The sequence below is a fragment of the Monodelphis domestica genome, chromosome 1 (genome assembly GCF_027887165.1).
Source record: "Monodelphis domestica isolate mMonDom1 chromosome 1, mMonDom1.pri, whole genome shotgun sequence".
Taxonomy (NCBI): domain Eukaryota; kingdom Metazoa; phylum Chordata; class Mammalia; order Didelphimorphia; family Didelphidae; genus Monodelphis; species Monodelphis domestica.
The window spans coordinates 466,267,941-466,287,954 of NC_077227.1; the positions used below are offsets into that span (position 1 = coordinate 466,267,941).

The window sequence follows — 20,014 nt, forward strand, 5'->3', positions numbered from 1 at the left end:
GAGTGTTTCTGTGCCAGGAGCTCTCCATATTCAGTGAAATCGTTAGCATAGAACAAAAGATGGATTAATAAATTAGCACTTATTAAATGCCTACCAGGTGTGAGGCAGCTAGGTGGCACACTGGATAGTGTACCCTGCCTGAAGTCAGGAAAATTCATCTTCCTGAGTTCAAATCTGGCCTCAGACACTTACTAACTGGGTGACCCTGGGCAAGTCACTTAACCCTGTTTGCCTCAGTTTCCTCATCTATAAAATGAGCCAGAGAAGGAAATGGTGAAACATTCCAGTATCTTTGCCAAGAAAACCCAAAATGGGATCAGGAAGAGTCAGATATGACTAAATAACAACAATAATATGTGCCAGATCGTGTGCTAAGGCAAAAGACAGCTCCTGTTCAGAAGGAGGTCACAGTTGTTCAATCTTTATTATTTCTACCTCCACAGTATCTCACAGCCCCAGTCCTGGTTCAAGACCCCATAGCATCTCACCTGAACTATTACAACTGCCTTCTAATTGGTCTCCCTGCACCTATTTTCTCCCTTCTCCAATTTATCTTTTATACAACTGCCAACATGATTCTCCTAAAGCAAAGCCATGACCATGTCACACCATCCTCCTCTCAATAAACTTCAGTGGTTCCCTATTACCTCTCAGATCAAATGTAAATTCCTCTATTTGACATTTTAAGCTCTTCATAACCCACCCCCTTCCATCTCTCCAATCTCCTTTTTTAAACCAATACTGTGTTCTAAGGCAGAAGAGCAGGAAGGGGTGGGCCATGGCAGTTAAGTGACTCATTCGGGGTCACACAGCTAGGAAGTATCTGAGGCTAGATTTGAGACCAGGACCTCTCACTTGGCTCTCAATCCACTGAGCCACCTAACTGACCTCTTTCCAGACTCTTACTCATTATTCCCTTCTATGGTCCAACAGTAGTTGTCTCCATGCTCTTCCTCATAGACAATATTCTATCTCCCATCCTCACGCCTGTAATGCTCTCCCTCCTCATCTCAACCTCTTATAATTCCTGCATTCCCTTAATACTCCAGTCAATAACGCCTTCTGCATGATCTCTTTCCCAGGCCCCGGCTGTTAGTGCCTTCCTCTTGAAGGTTAAGTGCCATCGCTTCTTGTATGTCCCATGAATTTTTATTATTTATTTATTATCTCTCCCAATAGCATGTAAGCTTCTTAAGGGTAGGGCTGGTTTCCCTAGTGCCTGGCCCGTAGTAGACACCAAAAAGAGCTCATTGGTTGATTAATTGATTGATTCTATCGAGGACCAGGAGCACATCTTGCTTTTCCATTTGTGTTCAACTCCTTCCCTTTTTCTCCAATACCCAACACTCTGCAAATAGTAGGTGCCTAATAAATGAGTGTTGAATAAGTGATCACTGCAATAAATATGGCCCTTGGGGCCCTGTGCTATCAGGGCAAGTTGAGACAAGATTTGTGTGTGCTATAAAAGTTTTTTTTTAACAATCAGGATAATTAATGCTACTTCCTGAAATTTCTCTAAAGACCTTTCCAAAGAGCTCTCTGCTTACTCTCCTGAGTGAGCCAGAATTCCCTCTGCTGCTGGGCTGAAAATGACCTTTGGAACCTCCAATGACCTTGGCCGTGGCAGTGTATTTAGGTGGAGCCAGTGGTACTAGGAAAAGGTGCTTATCCTCATCCCGGAGTCTTTGAGAGTACTTGCGTCATCCCTGGGAGCTCACACTTGCCCTCATTCCGTCTCTGAGAAGGGAGGGCATTTTTCTTTAGCCGAATTCTGATTTTGTTGGCTTAGGGAACTCTTGCCACCAAAGCAGATTGACAATTACACTGCAATTTATAGTCCCGGGAGAAGGAAATGGCAAACCACTCCAGTATCTTTGCCAAGAAAACCCCCAAAGGGGTCACAAAGAGTTGGACACTACTGAAAATGACTAAACATCAACAATTTATCATCCTTAGAGAGTTGAGAGATATTGAGAGGTTAGGTGACTTGCCTAGGACCACCTTTGAACTCAAGACCTCCAGCCTCTAGAGGTCCTGGGTTCAAATATGGCCTCAGACACGTCCTAGCTGTGTGACCCTAGATAAGTCATTTAACCCCAATTGCCTACTCCTTACCACTCTTCTGACTTGGAACAGATTCTTAGTATTGATTCTAATACTGAAAGTAAGTGGGTTTTTATAAAGGCATAGGAGGTGGAAGGACCTGGGTTCCAATTTTACCTCAATTATTTCCCAGCTGTTTGACCCTGGGCAAGTCACTTAACCCCATTTGCCTAGTCCTGGCCCTTCTGACCTAGAGTTGTTACTAAGACAAAAAGCAAGGATTTTTTGTTTAAAAAGACATCAAGGGCAGAATTAGTATAGATGGTGAGAAAGGGAAGTCCAGGCGATGAGGAGGGTTTCCCAAGGTCACAATGATATATTCACTGGATTTAAAAATCATCAGCCCCTTCTTAGTTTACAAATGAGGAAAGTGATGCCCGGTTGGGTGGGCCTGCTAGAGGTCACAGAGTGGCTATGCAGCGTGGCTAACATTCACACCCAGGACCTTTCACTGCAGGTCCGGGCTCTTTCTACTCTCTTTCATTGCTTCGGGTCTTGGCTCAAAGGCCGACCAGGGTCCCACTTGGCCCTGGCACCTGGTGGGATACTCTTTCCATTGGAGCTGCCCTTGCCAGCTTCCAGAGCATGAGAGCAGCGGGACCCTGCGGCCATGGGTCAGAGGGAGGAAGGTGACCAGTGATGGGCCTGGAATTTGTTACCGTGGCAGCCAGGTGGCCTGGCCCATCCAGAATTGCTCCTTTGCTCATTATTAAATAATGCATCCTGATGGATTGGTCTGAAAAATGCTGTGTTGTGGGGTCAGGTGGCTCAGGTTAGCATTTTCTGGCGAGATTGATGGTTCTCGAAGGTCAAATTGAGAAAGCTGCTCCTTGAGAAAATTGAGCCTGTGGACGCAGGGAAAGTATTTGGGCAGGAGGGAGGGTGGGGAACAAAGCTGGGGGCACTGCCCTGGGGGAGGGAGACCCCAGGAAGGAGGAGGCTGGTCACTAGGTGGGGTTGGGGGAATTGAGGCAGAGACAAGGCTGTAAGTTGGAGCTCAGCGGTGCCACTGGCCAGAGAAATCACCCTGTGCAGTCAGTCCCCTCCTCCCAATGTATTTATGCTGGTGAAACCAAGTATAAATGACTGGAAGAAAATGCCTGGAAGAGGAAAGATGTCGCAGGAATGAGGTGGAGCGTGAGAGGGCAGACTCATTTAGCATCCCCAAATCCCAGAACTGGGCGAAATCTCAGAGCTCACACCATCGAGTCTGGAAGGGAGGGATCTTAGAGGTCATCCGGACCAACTCTCTCCCTTTGCAGCTGAAGATCAGAAGGTTATGTGACTTGCCCAAGATGGTGAGATTAAAAGCTGGAGTACTGTAGAAAGGGGCCTGGCTTCAAATCCTTCTCTGTTACTTTGTGTGTGTGTGTACACTTTGTATATACTTTGTATATAAAGGACCTCTCTTAAATTCTCCACTTTATCAACTGTAAAGGGAGAGAACTGAGTTCTCCAAGGACCAGGCTTTGTCAAGTGCTTAGTAAACCTTAAAGCACCAAATAAATATCATTTTAAATGGTTAATAATAGAAGTAGCCAGTGGGCATAATGGATAGAGCACCAGACTGAGCTCCTATCCCACAGGGTGGGCATCAAATGAGAGAATATTTGTAAATTGTTTAGCAAATAAAAGACCCACAAGTACATATATCTGGGTGGCACAGTGGGCAGTGTCGGGTCTAGGGTCTGGAAGACAAATCATCTTGAATTCAAATCTGGCCTCAGACACCCACTAGCTGTGACCCTGTTGGCCTCAGTTTCCTCATCTGTAAAATGAGCCGGAGAAGGAAATAGCCAACCACTCCAGTGTCTTTGCCAAGAAACTCCAAATGGGGTCAGGAAGAGTTGGATATGACTGAACAGTGACAAACCCTCCCACCCCACCCCTCCATCCCTCTATCTATGTCCCCATTATCTGACTCTGGAATCGGTTCTCTTTTCATTAAACAGCTTCTACAGGAATCCCCCAGGCCGCCATGTGAAGTATGTCGTCCTCTCGATTCCATATCTGACCAGGAGCCTTACAGACAGACCTTCAGTGACCTCGAGGAGGTTACAGGGAAAGGAAGGACTAGTTGTAGGAATCAATCAACATCTATTACAAGCCAGGCACTAGGGATTCAAAAATAAAATGGCCCGTGATGTCTGGGATCCTATATTCTGTCAGGGGAATCTTGGGTCTTTTTTTTTTTTTAGCGCTAGCTGGCTAATAATAATAGTAACAAGAATATAGCATGTATGAAACTCTTTAAGGTTTATAAGCATTCTACATATATTGGCTCATGAGATCCTTACAACAAACCTAGGAAATAGTGTCTGTTTTTATCCCCATTTTACAAATGAGGAAATTGAGATTGAGAGAGAATAAGTAATTTGCCCAGGGCCACAATGATGTCTCATTTGAATTCAGCTCTTCTTAACCCCAAGTCTGGCAAGTCTGGCCCCTTATATGCCTCTATTATTATTTATAACCCATACCTTCTGTCTTAGATTCAAAACTGTGTATTGGTTCAAAGGTAGAAGAGCAATAAGGGCTAGGCAATGGGGGTTAAGTGACTTGTCCAGGGTCACATAGCCAGGAAGTATCTGAGGGCATATTAGAACCCAGGACCTTTTGTCTCCAGTCCTGGCTCTCCATCCACTGAGCCACCCAGCTTCCCTGTTCCACGCCTCTATTATTAATAATTTTTAAAATGACATTTATTTAGTACTTTAAAGTTTGCCAAACAGAGACACTTATTGTCTCTTTTGATCTTTGTAATTGCCCTGGGAAGTAAACACTAGTAAACACTAGTGAAGAAATGGAGGTTGTATCCCACAACCAACTAGGAAGTGTCACAGGTGGGATTGGGAACCCAAATTTCCTCTTACCCCAAATGCTTTGCTCTTTACCCTGGAAAGCACTCTCCCTCTGGCTACATGTTTTTAAGGAGGCTTTGCTACATCCTGGCTTTTTAGAAGAGAGTCTCTGTGCTTGAGGGCCACCCTCACATCTTGGTCTTTCTGTCGTGCCCAAGGGACTTTGAGAAAAGGAAGCAGCTAAAATCAGAGGGCAGCTGCTAGCTTCAGTGAAAACAGGAATCGCCCACCCGAAGGACAACCCACAAAAGAGGGTCCAGTTCTGGGTGGACAATTTACAATGGACACTGACAAACTGGAGAACATCCAGAGAAGGGCAACCAGGAGGTAGTGATGGGACTCGAGATTGTGGCACACGAAGGCAAAATGGAACAAAATGGATTCAGTCTGGGGAAAAAAGAAGACTTTTCAGTTGTTCCATCTTGTCTGATTCTTTGTGACTCGATGGACCATAGCATACCAGACCCTTCTATCTCTGCCATACTATCTCCCAAGGTCTGTCCAAGCTCAAGAAAAAAGATTTAGGGAAGACCTAATCACTGTCTTCAATTATTCTAGGGATTCTAGGGAGAAAGGAATAAACATTTATATAGCACTACTAGGTACCAGGCACTGTACTAAGTGCTTTTTGCAAACATTATCTCGTTTGATTCTTATGATCACCCTGAGAGGGAGGTGATATTATTATCCCCATTTTACAATTGAGGAAATGGAGGCAGATAGCAAGTAAGAAATTAAAGATTTCTTTGCTTGGTCCTACAGGACAGAGCTAGGAAGAACAGGTTGATTTTAAATCAACATAAAGGAAAAACTCCCAAACAATTAGAGCTTTCCCAAGGAGGAACAAAGTATCTGGATAAGAAATAAGTTCAAGTGATCACTGAAAAGGAGAGAGAATTTATTCTGTATTTTAAAAGAAAAGCAGGACAGGAAGGTGGCTCAGTAGATTGAGAGTCAGGCCTGGAGATGGGAGGTCCTGGGTTCAAATTTGGAGTCAGACACTCTCTAGCCATATGACTCTCACAGGGCATTTACCCCCCCCCCTTGCCTAGCCTTTACCACTCTTCTCCCTTAGAACCAGTACTTAGTATTGATTCTAAGATAAAAGCTAAGGATTGTTGGGGATATATATATATATATATATATATATATATATATATATATAAACCCCTTCCTTCTATCTTAAAATCAATTCTATGTATTGATTCCAAGGCAGAAGAGTGGTAAGGGCTAGGCAATGAGGGTTAAATGACTTGCCCAAGCTCACATAGCTAGGAAGTAATTGAGGTCAAATTTGAACCCAGGACCTTCTATCTCCTATACCTTTTTAAAAACACTTACCTTCAATCTTAGAACCAATACTAAATATCTGTTCCAAGGCAGAAGAGTGGTAAGGACTAAGCAATGGGGGTTAAATGATGTGCCCTGGGTCACACAGCTAGGGAGTTTCTGAGACCAAATTTGAACCCAGGACCTCCCATCTCTAGATTTGACTCTCAATCCACTGAGCCATCTAGCTGTGCCCTAGGGAAGGGAAGGGAAGGGAAGGGAAGGGAAGGGAAGGGAAGGGAAGGGAAGGGAAGGGAAGGGAAGGGAAGGGAAGGGAAGGGAAGGGAAGGGAAGGGAAGGGAAGGGAAGGGAAGGGAAGGGAAGGGAAGGGAAGGGAAGGGAAGGGAAGGGAAGGGAAGGGAAGGGAAGGGAAGGGAAGGGAAGGGAAGGGAAGGGAAGGGAAGGGAAGGGAAGGGAAGGGAAGGGAAGGGAAGGGAAGGGAAGGGAAGGGAAGGGAAGGGAAGGGAAGGGAAGGGAAGGGAAGGGAAGGGAAGGGAAGGGAAGGGAAGGGAAGGGAAGGGAAGGGAAGGGAAGGGAAAAAGAAAGCTCTAAGTAATAGAGATTTCCAGATTCATGTTCAGGCCCATCCTTTACTTCATATAAAAAATGCCCATTTTATTTGATGTTTGTAGGGTTCAGAACTTAAACTTTTTTAAAGAGAAATCATGTGTTGCTTCTTACTGTAGGCATTCAAATAGAGGCTAGAAGCTCATTTGTTAGGGATTTTTCTAGAAGGACATCTTGTTCCAAGTCTGACTTAGACCAGGGTAGCCTCTCAAAAGGTCACCCTAAAGGGGCATCTTAAACTTTGGCATTAGAAGGAGAATCTCTCAAAGTGCTGAGTGGGGAAGGGACAGAGGAAGAAAAGAGCTACCTCTTCTAGTTCCATCCTTTTTCCTCCTTCTCAATACCTGCAGAAGGAAGGCCATGCAGGAGTGAGCAACTGTGTTCATAATATCTCACACTTCTGCAGCATTTTAAAGACTTAAGTTTTTATGAGGAATTCTGAGGGAGGATACTTTACTTATACAGGGCAGCATCTGCCTGGAAATATAGTTTTAGAGAGTTGCTGAGATGCTGAGGGTCACACAAATGAATGTTTGCAGAATATTCAGAAGTTTGCAAAGCACTTTATCTCAGGTAGCTGAGTGGCACAGTGGATAAAGTGGTAGACCTGGGGTTCAAATACAATCTATGACAATTAATAACTGTGTGACCCTGAACATGTCATTTAACCCTATTGCCTCAGTTTCCTCATCAGTAAAATGAGCTGTAGAAGCAAATGGCAAACCACTCTAGTATCTTTGCCAAGAAAACTCCAAATGGGGGGCAGCTGTATAGCTCAGTGGATTGAGAGCCAGACCTAGAGAAGGGAGGCCCTGGATTCAAATCTGGCCTCAGACACTTCCCAGCTGTGTGACCCTGGGCAAGTCACTTAACCCCCATGCTTAGCCCTTACCACTCTTCTGTCTTGGAACCAATACACAGTATTAATTCTAAGATGGAAGGTAAGGGTTTTTAAAAAATCATGACATCCTGACCCTAAGTCCAGTTCTCTACCCATGATGGACATTACAAAAGACTTTCCCTACAATGACTCTGTGGCAGCTAGGTGCCACAGTGAATAGAGTCAGGAAGACTCTGGACCTGGAGTCAAGAAGATCTGAGTTCAAATTAAGCCTCAGACATTTGCTAGCTGTGTGACTCTGGGCAAGTTGCCTAACCTCTACCTCAGTTTCCTCCTCTGTGTTATGAACCCCATTTTACAGTGAAGAAAACTGAGGGGAAGAAGCTAAGTATCTAACCCATTGTCCTGGCTCTCTAGTATGTCAGAGCCAGAGTTCTGACTCCGATCTCCTGGGTCCAAGGCCAGAACTTGTGTGGTGTTTCCTCAACATCAAGTTTATGTGTTTCCTCAATGTCAGGGTCTGTGGTGAAGTTAGTTGTTAATCATAGTCCAGAATGTGCTAGACTCCAGAAGTCAGCGTGTCTGGGTTCCTTCTCCAGCAAATGTTCTTTCTGCATGACCTGACGTCTCTGGACTTTATCTCTTCCAACCCATGTGAGACAGTGCACTCCTAGGAGGACAGATGACATGATAGGATCACAGAGGCAGAGCTAGAAGGGACCTAGTTTCCAAATTGAGAAAATGAGGCGAACAAGTTAAGTGACTTACCCAGGTTTCACAGCTAGTGTCTGAGGAAAGATTCAACCCAAGGTCTTCCTCATTCTAGGTCTTGCGTGTATTCTATCCATGACACACTGAGGCCTTCTGTAAGCAATGGGAACTGAACTCCTTGAGAGAACTTGGACATCCATCCATCCCTTTACCCATCTTCCCAGCAGTCACAGAAGGCTTGTGCCAAGGGTGTGGAGATCCTGGGCTTCACCCCAGGTTGGGTCACTTGGGAGACCTAAGTGATTGCTAGAGAGCCAGAAGAGAGCTTTGGAACTGAGTCTTGCCCTCATCCTCAGGAACTGAGGTGAATTGCCAGGGAGGGGCCTTCTCTTCTGCAGCTTCCGTATTTCTTTCCCTTTGGGGGAGAAAAGGATATACTGAGCACACCTAACAAGCCCTGACTTCTAAATAATTCGTAGAGCCCTTTCCACTAAGGACCAGCACTCAGGGAGCCTCAGCTACTGCCTGGAACAAAGGAACCAGAATGTGGGTTAGGGGGAGGGGAAAGGAGAAAGAGAGAGAGAGAAAGGGAGGGAGGGAGGAAAAGAGGGAGAGGAAAGGAGAGAGGGAAAGAGGGAAGGAAAGAGGTGTAGAGGAGGGAGGGAGAAAGGGAGGGAGAAAGAAGAAGAATGAAGATAAGGAGAAGGGAAGGAGAGAGGAAAAGAGACAAGAGAGGGGGAAGGGGAGAAGAGAGGGGGAGAGAGAAGGAGGGAGAGGGAGGAAGGAAGAAGAATAAGAATAAAGGAAAGGAGAAGGGAGGGAGAGGAAAAGAGAGAGGGAGAGAGAGAAGGGGAGAGGTGGGGAGGAGTGGGAGGGAGAGATGGAAGAAGATAGAGGAAAGGGGAGAAGAAAGGAGGAGAGAGAAGGAGGGAGAGAGGGAGGAAGGAAGAGGAAGAATGAAGATAAGGAGAAGGGAAGGAGAAAGGAAAGGAGAGGGGGAGAGAGAGAGAAAGGGAGGGGGGAGAGAGAGAAAGGAGAGAAGAGAGGGAGAGAGAAAGAATGAAGGGAAGGAGAGGGAGGAAGGGGAAGGAGGGAAGGAAGGAAAAGAACCTAAGTCTTCAATCTAGAGAAATTCCTTTCTCCACAGAAGCCCAGAAGATGGCTGACATGACCTTTTTTGCAATGCTCCCTAGAGAGACAATTCAGCACTGGGGAGACAAAGCTCTGAGAAACTACAAGATACATTTGGGGTTGGGTGACCATAACAGCTGATGAGAGTTATATGAGAAACAGTTACAGGAACTGGGGTTCTTTGCCTTGGAGATGAGTAGGAACAACAGACATAATCACAGAGCTAGAGCTAGAAGGGTGGCCCCTCCCCATTTTATAGACGCGTTTCAGTGACTCACCCAAGGTCATATAGGTAGTAGGGGTCAAGTCATAATTTGAACCCGGGTCCTCTGAATCCACCTCTAGTACTTTCCTCTGGTACCAAGCCACCATATGGAACCTAGGGAAGAGTAGAGGAGAAAGCTGGAGCCCCTCCCATGGAGCTGTGTATACATAACACTTTGTCTCTTTGGGCAGAGACCATAGACGCTGCTGGGGACTGGCCGTAGAGAAAGCCCTTCCTCCCCTACTAGAAGTCCAAAGGAGAGCCATCTTTGGCAGTGGGACAACAAAGTTAGGTCACCTCAAAAGAAACTGCAGGCCATCTGTCTTCCTTCTTTATGGCACTCAGTGAGTTTGGCCATTCCTGGCCTCTTCCCTAATCCCACCCGGTCCATCCAACCATCTTGGCCTAAGAATCAGCCCGGTGCCGCTGGTCTCTCGGACCCTTCAGTAAGGCGCCAGAGTGCACATGCGCAGTTCCGGTTAGGCTTCTAATCCAATCCCCTCGCTGCACTTCCAATATTTGTAGGGCTGTCATGGAGAAACAATAATCGTGGTCTTTATGATTCCAGAGAACAGCACCATCATAAGGAGGAAGAGTTATGCAGAAGCCCGACTTGGGCTCAGCATCCAAATTTTTTTCTGAATGGGATTGTCCAATAATTGATTTTAAACAATAGTGGGGAGGGGCGGGGGGGAAAGAAGGGCAGCTGGGTGACTCAGTGGATTGAGAACCAGGTCTAGAGAGCGGAGGTCCTGGGTTCAAATGCGACCTCAAATACTTCCCAGCTGTGTGACTCTGAGCAAGTCACTTAACTGCTCTTCTGCCTTGGAACCAATATACAGTATTGATTCTAAGAAGGAAGATAAGGGTTTCAAACAAACAAACAAAAATAATAGTGAATTCCCCATGTCTGGAGGTATTCAAGGAAGGGCCAAATGATTTTTCCCCCTGTAGTTCTACATCCTATAGCCTGGCCTTTTCTTCTCCCCTTCCTTGGTGCATTCCTACCTGTTCTCAGAATATAATGCTTCTTCATTTTAAAAAAGTCATTCTTAGACATCAAAGTAAATGTTACCCCTTCTAGGAAAGGGCCAGGAGAGAGGCAAAGTAGTGCCAGAATGAGGCACTCCAGGGAAGGGAATCCCTGAGGGTTCAGGGTTCAAGATTTAAAAGACAGCCTGGTACCAGCAGGAGAAGGAGCTGGACAAGTGGAGCCTCAGAAATCACTGAATTATAGACTAGAAGACCTAAAAAGAACTCAAAGTTCATCTAATTCAAGTCCTTCCTTTTATAGAAGGGGAGACCGAGACCCAGAGAGAACCAGCTTCCCTGAGGTTGCTCACATAGTGTCCAAGTCATCCCAAAGTGCATCCACCTCATTCGCTGAGCAGGAAGGTACAGGCAGAACGGGAGACCTTCTATGGGCAGCCACTGGAGTATGCATGAGAGAGAGGCTGGGCACAGCCTGGTGCCCCGGGGAAGCAGAGGGGCTTTGGGGTCCCCTACAAAGTCTGAGGAAGCAGCCAGGCTGCCAGTCAGGCCGTCTCCCTCCTTCCTGTTCCCTTCCCCTCCCCCACCCCTGGTGGTCCATCCGGAGACTCTCCTTAGAGGTGCAGATTCTCCTAATCAGCCCCCAAGTGAGTCTGAAACTCCTCTGAGTCTCATACCGGCCATGATGACCAGAGACACACACATGCGCACACAAGACCATAACCCGCATATATAAATATATTCCTCCACGCACATACACATATTGCACAACCCAAAGCCCATAACCCTGCATGGGCATACATGTGTATATCACGCAGAGACCATAATCCCATGTATCTGTAGTACACAACCCAGAGCTCATAACCCTGCAGTATGTATACATGTGTCTAATACACACACACAGCCCATAACCGCCCATACATGTACACACATGACAAGGATGACACAAGCCCACGCCTATATCCCCACACATGCATGTCCAAACCTACATGTGTCTATCCATGTGTATATTTACACACATCCCTACCCAGACCATATCTTTAGAAACCTGCTCCAAGGCTGTCCTCCCCCTTCATCCCCCCTCACACACCCGCACACAAACACAAGCCAGGACACAAACACGAGCCACAATGGATGCCCCCTTGCTCCAGGGGCTCCCTCAGGTCTCAGAGAGGGGGTCACCCTGCTAGAACTCTGCCTCTGGTCGCTGGTAGACTCGCTGGCGGCTTGGTCTTCCTGGGCTCTCCCTACAGCCTCTGCTGAGCCCCACCCAGGGAGTTTGGTCCCGGAGATCTAATGGCCAGCATGAAGCGGGACACGGATCTTCTGATCGTAGCATTTTTGCGGTGCTTCTTTAAAATTTTTTTCATTGGATCCCTACAACACCATCGGGAGGGAGAGGCCGTTATTATCCCCATTTTTTGGTGGAGAAAACAGAGACAAATGGGTGAAATGACTTGCACAGGGTCACACAGTGAGTAAGTTTCTGAAGCTGGATTTGTACTCACATCCGGGACATTCTATCCACCGCTGGGAGGCAGCACCTGGCCGCCCTAAGGGGCGTGGTGTTGGAACCTGCTTTTGGGGGTCCAAAGCAGCCAAGCAGCAAGCATGTATCAAGCCTGGACCGTGTGCCAAGGCTGGGGAGACAGAGACCCCCCCCAAAAAAAAAGTCCCTGCCCTTAAGGCAGGGGGGAAACAAGCAGCACGCAGGTAGGGAAAGGCCCCTCGGACGCCTGCGGCGCTAGGGGCAAGTCTCACTGCAGCAAACAGTGAGACTGCAGCAAACAGTGGCTCGGCGCCCCGGGGCCACTCCCGCATACCCAGGAGCCACAAGAAGCTAGAATTGGGAAATGTTGAACAAAAGAAATACAAATAGAGTAGGCTGTGGAGCCTGTCAGCTCCGGTTAGTTTTCTAAGTCAGGATGTGCCTGTTTGGGTCCTCCAGCTGGAGTGGACCTGTTTCTCTCCCAGGCTGACTCGGGGGCTCCAGGCAGCTCTCTGCAATAAAAAGTAGCTAAAAAGTCCATTCCGGGTCGTGTCCGGAGGGTCATCGAGTCAAGACGACAGGCTTGTGGGGAGGGAATCGAAAGGGCCTGGGCAGGGAGTGACCCTTGAGCGAGCTTTGGAGGGAGCTGGACGGTAATATGGCACCTCCAGGACTTAATGGCCATACCTTTGTACATTCATTCAAGAAACTGATTCTGTGCCTACTGGATGCAATAATCAATTGATAAACATTTATTCAGTAATAATAATTAATTAACATTTATTAAGTAACTTATTATAAAAATTTTAAACCCTTACCTTCCATCTTAGAATCAATACTATGTATTGGTTCCAAGGCAGAACAGTAGTAAGAGCTAGGCAATGGGGGTTAAGTGACTTGCTCAAGGTCACACAGCTAGGAAGTATCTGAGGCCAGATTTGAACCCAGGACCTTTTATCTCCCTCCAGGCCTGGTGTTCTATCAGGTTTGTCTTTTATTTTATTATATTTTTAACCCTTACCTTCAGTCTTGGAATTGATGGGATGTGGTCATTGATTGGATAAGAGAGATAAAGGAGAGAGAAGAGTCCAGGAAACCCCCAAGGTTAAACCAGTAAGTATGGTGTCAATCTTACCCTGTTGAGCTTCTCGTGATGCACTATGTTTTTAGAGCAAGACTAGAATACATGCTACAAGGTTGTGGAGTGAGGAGACAGCAAGTTAGCTCTTCTGTCCAAAGCCAAGCAGCAATGGAATGTCTGGTAGTCCAGGAACTAATCGAGGATGCTCAACCCTTTTCCATGCCTATGACAGACCTTCCTGGGATGATCTGGTGCATTTCTAGATCCAGCATTACTAGGCAGATGGAGACAAATGAGAGGAAGGGGAGAAGCAAGAAACAGGAATGATTAAAGGGCTGGCAGGATTGATTTATGAGTAGAGGAAAGATTAAGGGAGTTAAATATGTAGAATGTGGATAAGCAATGGCTGAGGGGAGATATAACTGTCTGCAAGTATTTTAAAAGCCTCCTGTTGGAGAGAGAGGAATCAGTGCAATGGAAAGGGTATCACTATGAGGAGAAGGACGAGCTTAAAGCAGATTAAGCAAAAAAATAAAAGAGGGTGGCTAAATGTCAGGAGAAACTTTGAGTGATAGGAGACACACAGGTATGCATAGCGTGTGGTCATGTTCCTGCCTATACAAGAAAAACACAAATGTACAGAGATCTTGAGAGCTATAGATGGAATAAGTTTAACTTGTGGCTTAGTAGTAGCTAGCGTTTACAGAGTGCTTTAATAGCTAGCATCTAAGTGTGTTTTAATATTTGCTAAACATTTTACAAATATCTCATTTGATCTTTAAAACAACCCTAGGATGTGGGTGCTATTAGTGTTCTCATTTTACAAGTGAGGAAACTGAGACAAAAAGGTTAAGTGACTTGCCCAGGGTCACACAGCTACTAAGTTTCTGAGAAACAATGGGGAAAAGGAAGCAGTGTGGTATTAAATGTTTAACAACTGCCTCTCTAAAACAAAAAATATGCAAAAGCCACACTTTTTACAAAAATTAGTTTTTATTAATGTCTTCTTTTTCATATGATCAGAGTTTTCCTTGGTTGTGCTCCCTTCCCCAGAACCATCCCATATAACAAATAGCATTTTTAAAAACAAAACAAAAAAAAAAGAAAGGAAAAGAAGAAAAAATCAACACAATCAATCAATACATTGAAGGAATAAAAACAAACCTGTACCATGTTCAAAGGATCTCCCACCTCTACCATGGGGGGCTTAGGGATGTCCTCTCATAGCTTTTCACAAATGCTGCTTGAAAATTCATTTAAGCTGACTTTTACCCCTGGTACTACAATAGGGAAGATTCAGAGTACCAAAGAAACGACTGCCCACTTCATAATCTTGTCTAGAACCTGACCTCTGCATCATATTGAAGGGGAGCAATGAAAAGGAGGTACTGGAAGGTGGAGAGCTATCAGGGAAAGGAACTAGGAAATGCTTGTTAATTGTACTGATCTATTATGTGGCTAGATAATGTGTTTGGGGGTAGGGTCATAGCTGAGAAGATGGATGAGAAGAATGGAGATTCCTTTCTCCTCTGATAACCCAGAAAATTGCTACATCTGGCACATTCTGGAAAAAAAGGTTGGAAAGCCTTTGTCTCCTGGGTAGTAGAAGCTGGTAGAGAAGTACTTAGAGACAGACAGACAGTTTTCAACACTTCTTGGACTCCTCTTGTCCAAGACTTTCTAAATACTTCACGAACCTTTTCTTCTACTCCTCTCAGCTGATGTTGCATCCATAACCTCAAGGATCCCTGGGACTTCTGGTGTGATTCTGCCCTATAAGCTCAAGAGATACCTAGTGACTCACATGATGTCTTCCTATCTTGTGTCCTCTCAGGTGTAAATGCAACCTCCATGCCAACCTGTGCTCCTACAAAGAAGGCGGCCTTCAGTGTGAGTGTGAACATAATACCACCGGCCAGGACTGTGGCAAATGCAAGAAGAATTTTCGAACCCGCTCGTGGAGAGCAGGGTCCTACCTACCCCTTCCTAATGGCTCCCCTAATGCATGTATGTATAGTAAGGAGCTCAGGCTGGGGATGGCCCTTGGGAGGTCATTGCTCTTCCTGCCTCTGGGTAAAACCACATCTTTAACCATCTCTAAGGATGATAGTGATAATCACAATCATAACATCTATATAGCATCTTAAGGTTTTCAAAACACTTTGTACATGTTACCTCATTTTTTATTTAGGTAGGGTTTTATTATACCTCTTTTACAGATGAGGAAACTGAGGCTGAGAGGTTAAGAAACTTGTTTGGAGTTATGCAGTTAGTAAGTAGGTAGGATTGAGGTAGGAATCAAACTCACAACTTTCTGTTTTTAAGTCCAGTGCTCTATCCACTCTGATACATTCCTGAAACTCTTGTGGCTCTCCAATCCAGGATCTCCTGAATGTAAGATGTGTCTAATCTGAGAGGCAGGAAAGAGGAACTGCAAGGAACAATGGCTTTGGAGTCAGAAAGCTTCAGTTCAAATCTTTGGCATGATGGGATGAGACATTCAAACTCCCTGAGCCTCAGTTTCCTCATCTTCAAAACAAGGGGGGTCGCTTAGATGCCCACTGAGTTTTCTTCTGACTAGACCTACATTGGTGTGATGAGTCTCAGTCTCTGTCTTACTTGAAGTCCTTTCTCTCAAGTGTCTCACCTTCACTGGGTTCAGGACATTATTCAGAAAGTATCTCTTGTACTTAAAGGCTCTACAGTGAAGTCACTCTTCCATCTTCCCCTTTTCTAAGGGATGGTATCTTTTGTGGCATGAACAATGCTGATGAGAGGCAGCATATGTGAGGGAAAAGGAGCAAGGTTTGTCGTCAAAAGAACTCCATTTCCAGCTCTTCACTTCTCTGTGAGGCCTTTAACAAGTCTTTAATCTTTCTGGGCCTCAGTTTCCTCGTCTGTAAAATGAAGAGGTTGTACTAGAAAAAACCTCAAATGTCCCTTCCATCTCAAAATCCTACGATCTTGTAAGAGTCCCGACAAGGACCAGGACTGGCCAGAGGCAGGGTCTGCAGGTCTCTTGGTAGGGATCTCAGAAATCTCCTTAAGGGACCCCCACCCACCTGGAATGAGGGGGAGGGGGAGTCCAAAGTTGTCAGAGATCATCTGTGGAGGCAGAAAGACCTTCGCTCTCTGGGTGCCCCACCTCTGGGACAGCCCCACCCACTGGAAGGCTTTCAGCACAGCTCAGACTTGCAAATGTCACTGGTTGGGTTTCTAATGGCCTTGCCTGGGAAGGGAGGCTTAGCCTTGCTCTTTTGCTTCTCCTCTCGGTGGGTGAAAGATTTATGTGGCTTTAAGATGATCAAAGCTAAAATACAGGCTGCGAGGGCTGTGACAGGAATGTTGTGTGTGTGCCGGGGACGGGAGACGACAGAGCCTTTGAAAGGGAACGAGCTTGTCAGCTGCTGGAGAGCGCTTGTGGGTCTTCAGAGAGCAAGGAGAGTATTCTGGGGCTATGACAAGAGCTCTGTGACTGCCGCCTCCTCTCCTGTCTCCCTTTGTCTATGCTCGTCTCCCAGGCTTTGTTCTCTCCTACTGTCTCTGTTTTCTATCTCTTATCAGCCCCACTTTGTGGAAATTATCTTCCTCTCCTTTGCTTTCCTTTCCTTTCCTTCTTCCTCTCTTCTTTCCCTTATGTTCCATTCAGTCTTTTCCTTTCTTTGTCCTTCTCTTTCCCTCTGTGCCTCCCTCTTTCTCCATGGTCATTTCTTCCCTTCTTCTTGCTCTCTCTCCTTCCTTTTCTTTTCTTTCCCTCCTTCCTTTTTCATTTCTTTCCTCCTCTCTCCTTTCTTCTGTGTGCCCTATGTCTGTCCCTCCTTTTGGGGAGTGTTCTTCAGGGCTCTTTATTGTCTGGATTCCAAGATGCCCTCCCTTCTCTTGTCTGATACTTGGTTCTCACCCAGTGCCTGAAGATCCATCCTTTTATCTTAAACAGGATCTCCTCTGAAGCCCATGGCCTATTTCAGAGACCAGTAAATTTTAGATGATTACAGAAAGCCTTCTGCCTCTTGCAGCTTCCAAATTAACCTGGTGATTTCACATAGTCAATGGTTTGACTTCCTGCGTCATTTCATACACTCAGAGTTTTAGATTATCAGAGTTGGAAAGAGCCTTAGAGATTACTCTAGCCTAACCCTCTAATTTTTTAGATGAAGAAAATGAGAAATAGCCAAGAGGAGTGATTCACCTGAGAGCAGATAGTTAATAAGTGGCAGAGCTGGGTCTCAAATTCAGGTCACAGGATCATAAATTTGGAAGTGGAAGAAACCTTAGAGGCCATGGAAGCTGATTCCTCCCTTCCCCACTCCTCACTTCATTTTACAGATGGAAAAACTGAAGCTTTAGAGAGGTTGAGTGACTAGCCCAGGGTCACACATCCAGTAAGTATCTAAGATGGAATCTGAATCAGTTCTCTGACCCCAAGTTCATTGTTCTTTCCATTCCACCACACTTGCTCTCTTCATATTGATTCAACAAATACTGAAGTGTATAGCTACCTGCAAAGCATTGCATCAAATACTGTGGAGGCAAGACTAAGTGTGACACACAGGTCCTGCTCTCATGGGACTATCTAAATTGTGGGAAAGACAAGTACACGAGGAACTATAATGTGAGATGGAGTAAGAAGTGCAAAGGAGACATCCAGGTGACTCCTTTGATCCCCTCTTCCCCTCCTGCCTTCTCCCACAGGAAGGGAAACATATCTCTGCATGAGAAAAATCTCTTTGTAGAAGTTTCTTCATTGTATTTGGGGGAAGACTAGGGGAGGAAAAGCCATGGCAGCTACACCGTAGGTAGCTACAGAATGTTTGCCAAAGCTCCCAGATTCTTCCAGGAGTTTCCTAGAGTTGTCTGAATGTTCTTAAATCTCAGAAATAAATGTTTTTGGTTTTTCTTCTGGCAGAGAAGACTTGTATAGCTTGGAGAAGGGAGGGGAGGGCCGTGTAGTAGCAGGATCCGGGGTATATTATTTCTGGATTCCCTAGCACACTGGGAGGAAAATATAGCCCCCCCCCAAATCTGTTACCCACCCAGTGAAAGATGCCACCTCCCCTGGTGTTCTTCCTCTGAAATGCCCCCAGACTTAGTTGGCAACATTTTCTTTTGGGACCCAGGTGTCTTCAAGCTGAAGGTGGCTGCCTCATCACCATACCCCCCCACCCCCCTTCCTTCAGGAGATAGGAGCTCTCTGCAGAGAGTAGACTCAGTCCCTTCAGCCCCATGATGTGACCTTGTCTTCTCTCTCCTCTAGGTGCGGCTGCAGGCTCCGCCTTTGGCAGTAAGTAAGGACCTAGGGAATGAAAAGAAGGTTGACATCCTTATTGCATGAGCCTGTTTGCACAAAAAGAAAAAAAAAAGAAAAAACGAAGGGACTTTAATGTTCTTTCTGTGCCTGCCAGCCATCCATCTCATTCCTCTAATTGTGTCTCATTTGCTGCCCCCCCCCCCTTGGTCTCTTCTGATTTCCTTTTTGTTATTTTGCTGCACCCGGCAGCTTACTGCCTTGCTTCTTCATGGTTTCTCCCCTAGAGCTTCATTAACTCTGCCTTGGAAAAAAGGAACAAACTGGCCTTTTGCAAGTCCCTTTGACCCCCCTGTGAACTCCTCCCTCCTCTCACTGCCCAGCCTCTCCTCCACCTGGATTGGCAGACATGCCCCTCCTGGGCGGTGGGCAGTGGCTCCCAGAGGAGACTCTGTTGCCAGTGGTTTTCCTTCTAAGCAGTCACAGATGTGAATCCTAAACTCTTAATCTGGCTTGGGTCATTGTTTTTTTAACCTAGCACTTAGGGAAACTGATCCAATATCCAGACACCAACTAGTCAAACTGCAGAGGTAGGGCAGGACAGTCAGGACCAGAGGATGGGAGAACTAACTGAGAATCAGGGAGACCTTCTGAGGAAGTGATGAGGGCACTGATACAGGTTCATCTTCATGATTTCCCATTTTCCCATGGGCTGTGGGGGCCATACCATTACTCTGACCTCTATTCTTCAGGGCTGAGTCCTAAGCAACTACCTATCTTGTTTCCCCCTTGCCTGAGACACTGGTGGGAATGGAAAATGTCATGAGAATGGGCCTGGATCCAATAGGAGACATGTAACCACCTGGTCTTTCTTAATATCTTGCAAGGAGTAGAATGGTATTTCTGAAATGATCATTCCCTTTCACTCCTCCCAATCCCCTTCACCATCTACCCCACTCTTATTTTCCCCATTTCTTGCCAGGAGTCAGTCGACCACGGAAGGTCACCATCCCCAAAGCCACCACTACCACAGTGACCCCTAGGGTGGCCATCAGCACTTCTACTCCCACAATCCCCACCACACAAGCACTCACCCTTCCCAGCACCCAACAGTCCACAGGTGGGTACCTCCATTTCCCAATATGCCCAGGAAATGATCCTGGCTATTCAATCTCATTTTAGATAGTAGTCCTGCCTTGCTCCATAGTATCCCTTGTGATCTCAGAGAAGAAATCAGTTTGATGACTAGCTGATAGACTTTTAGAATCATTGACTTTTTAGAGTTAGACAAGACCTTACCGTTCATCTACTCTAAGCTCCCACCCAGTGGAGGAAACTCTAATATAGAAGGTACCTGTTGGGGGAATTAAACACCAGAATGGACAGATATTTAGATTCTTA

The 20,014-nt window shown here is 45.9% G+C and overlaps 1 protein-coding gene across 2 annotated transcripts in view; it reads left to right on the top strand.

Annotated features, from left to right (window-relative positions):
* The window catches only part of NTNG2 (netrin G2), a 104,184-nt gene that overhangs the window by 63,340 nt on the left and 20,830 nt on the right, over positions 1-20,014 (top strand). For both annotated transcript variants that reach the window (XM_007475189.3, XM_003339635.4), the window contains exons 4-5: positions 15,203-15,375; positions 18,623-18,649. In XM_007475189.3, the coding sequence (XP_007475251.1) occupies positions 15,203-15,375; positions 18,623-18,649 (200 nt within the window). The remainder of the gene's footprint in view (positions 1-15,202; positions 15,376-18,622; positions 18,650-20,014) is intronic.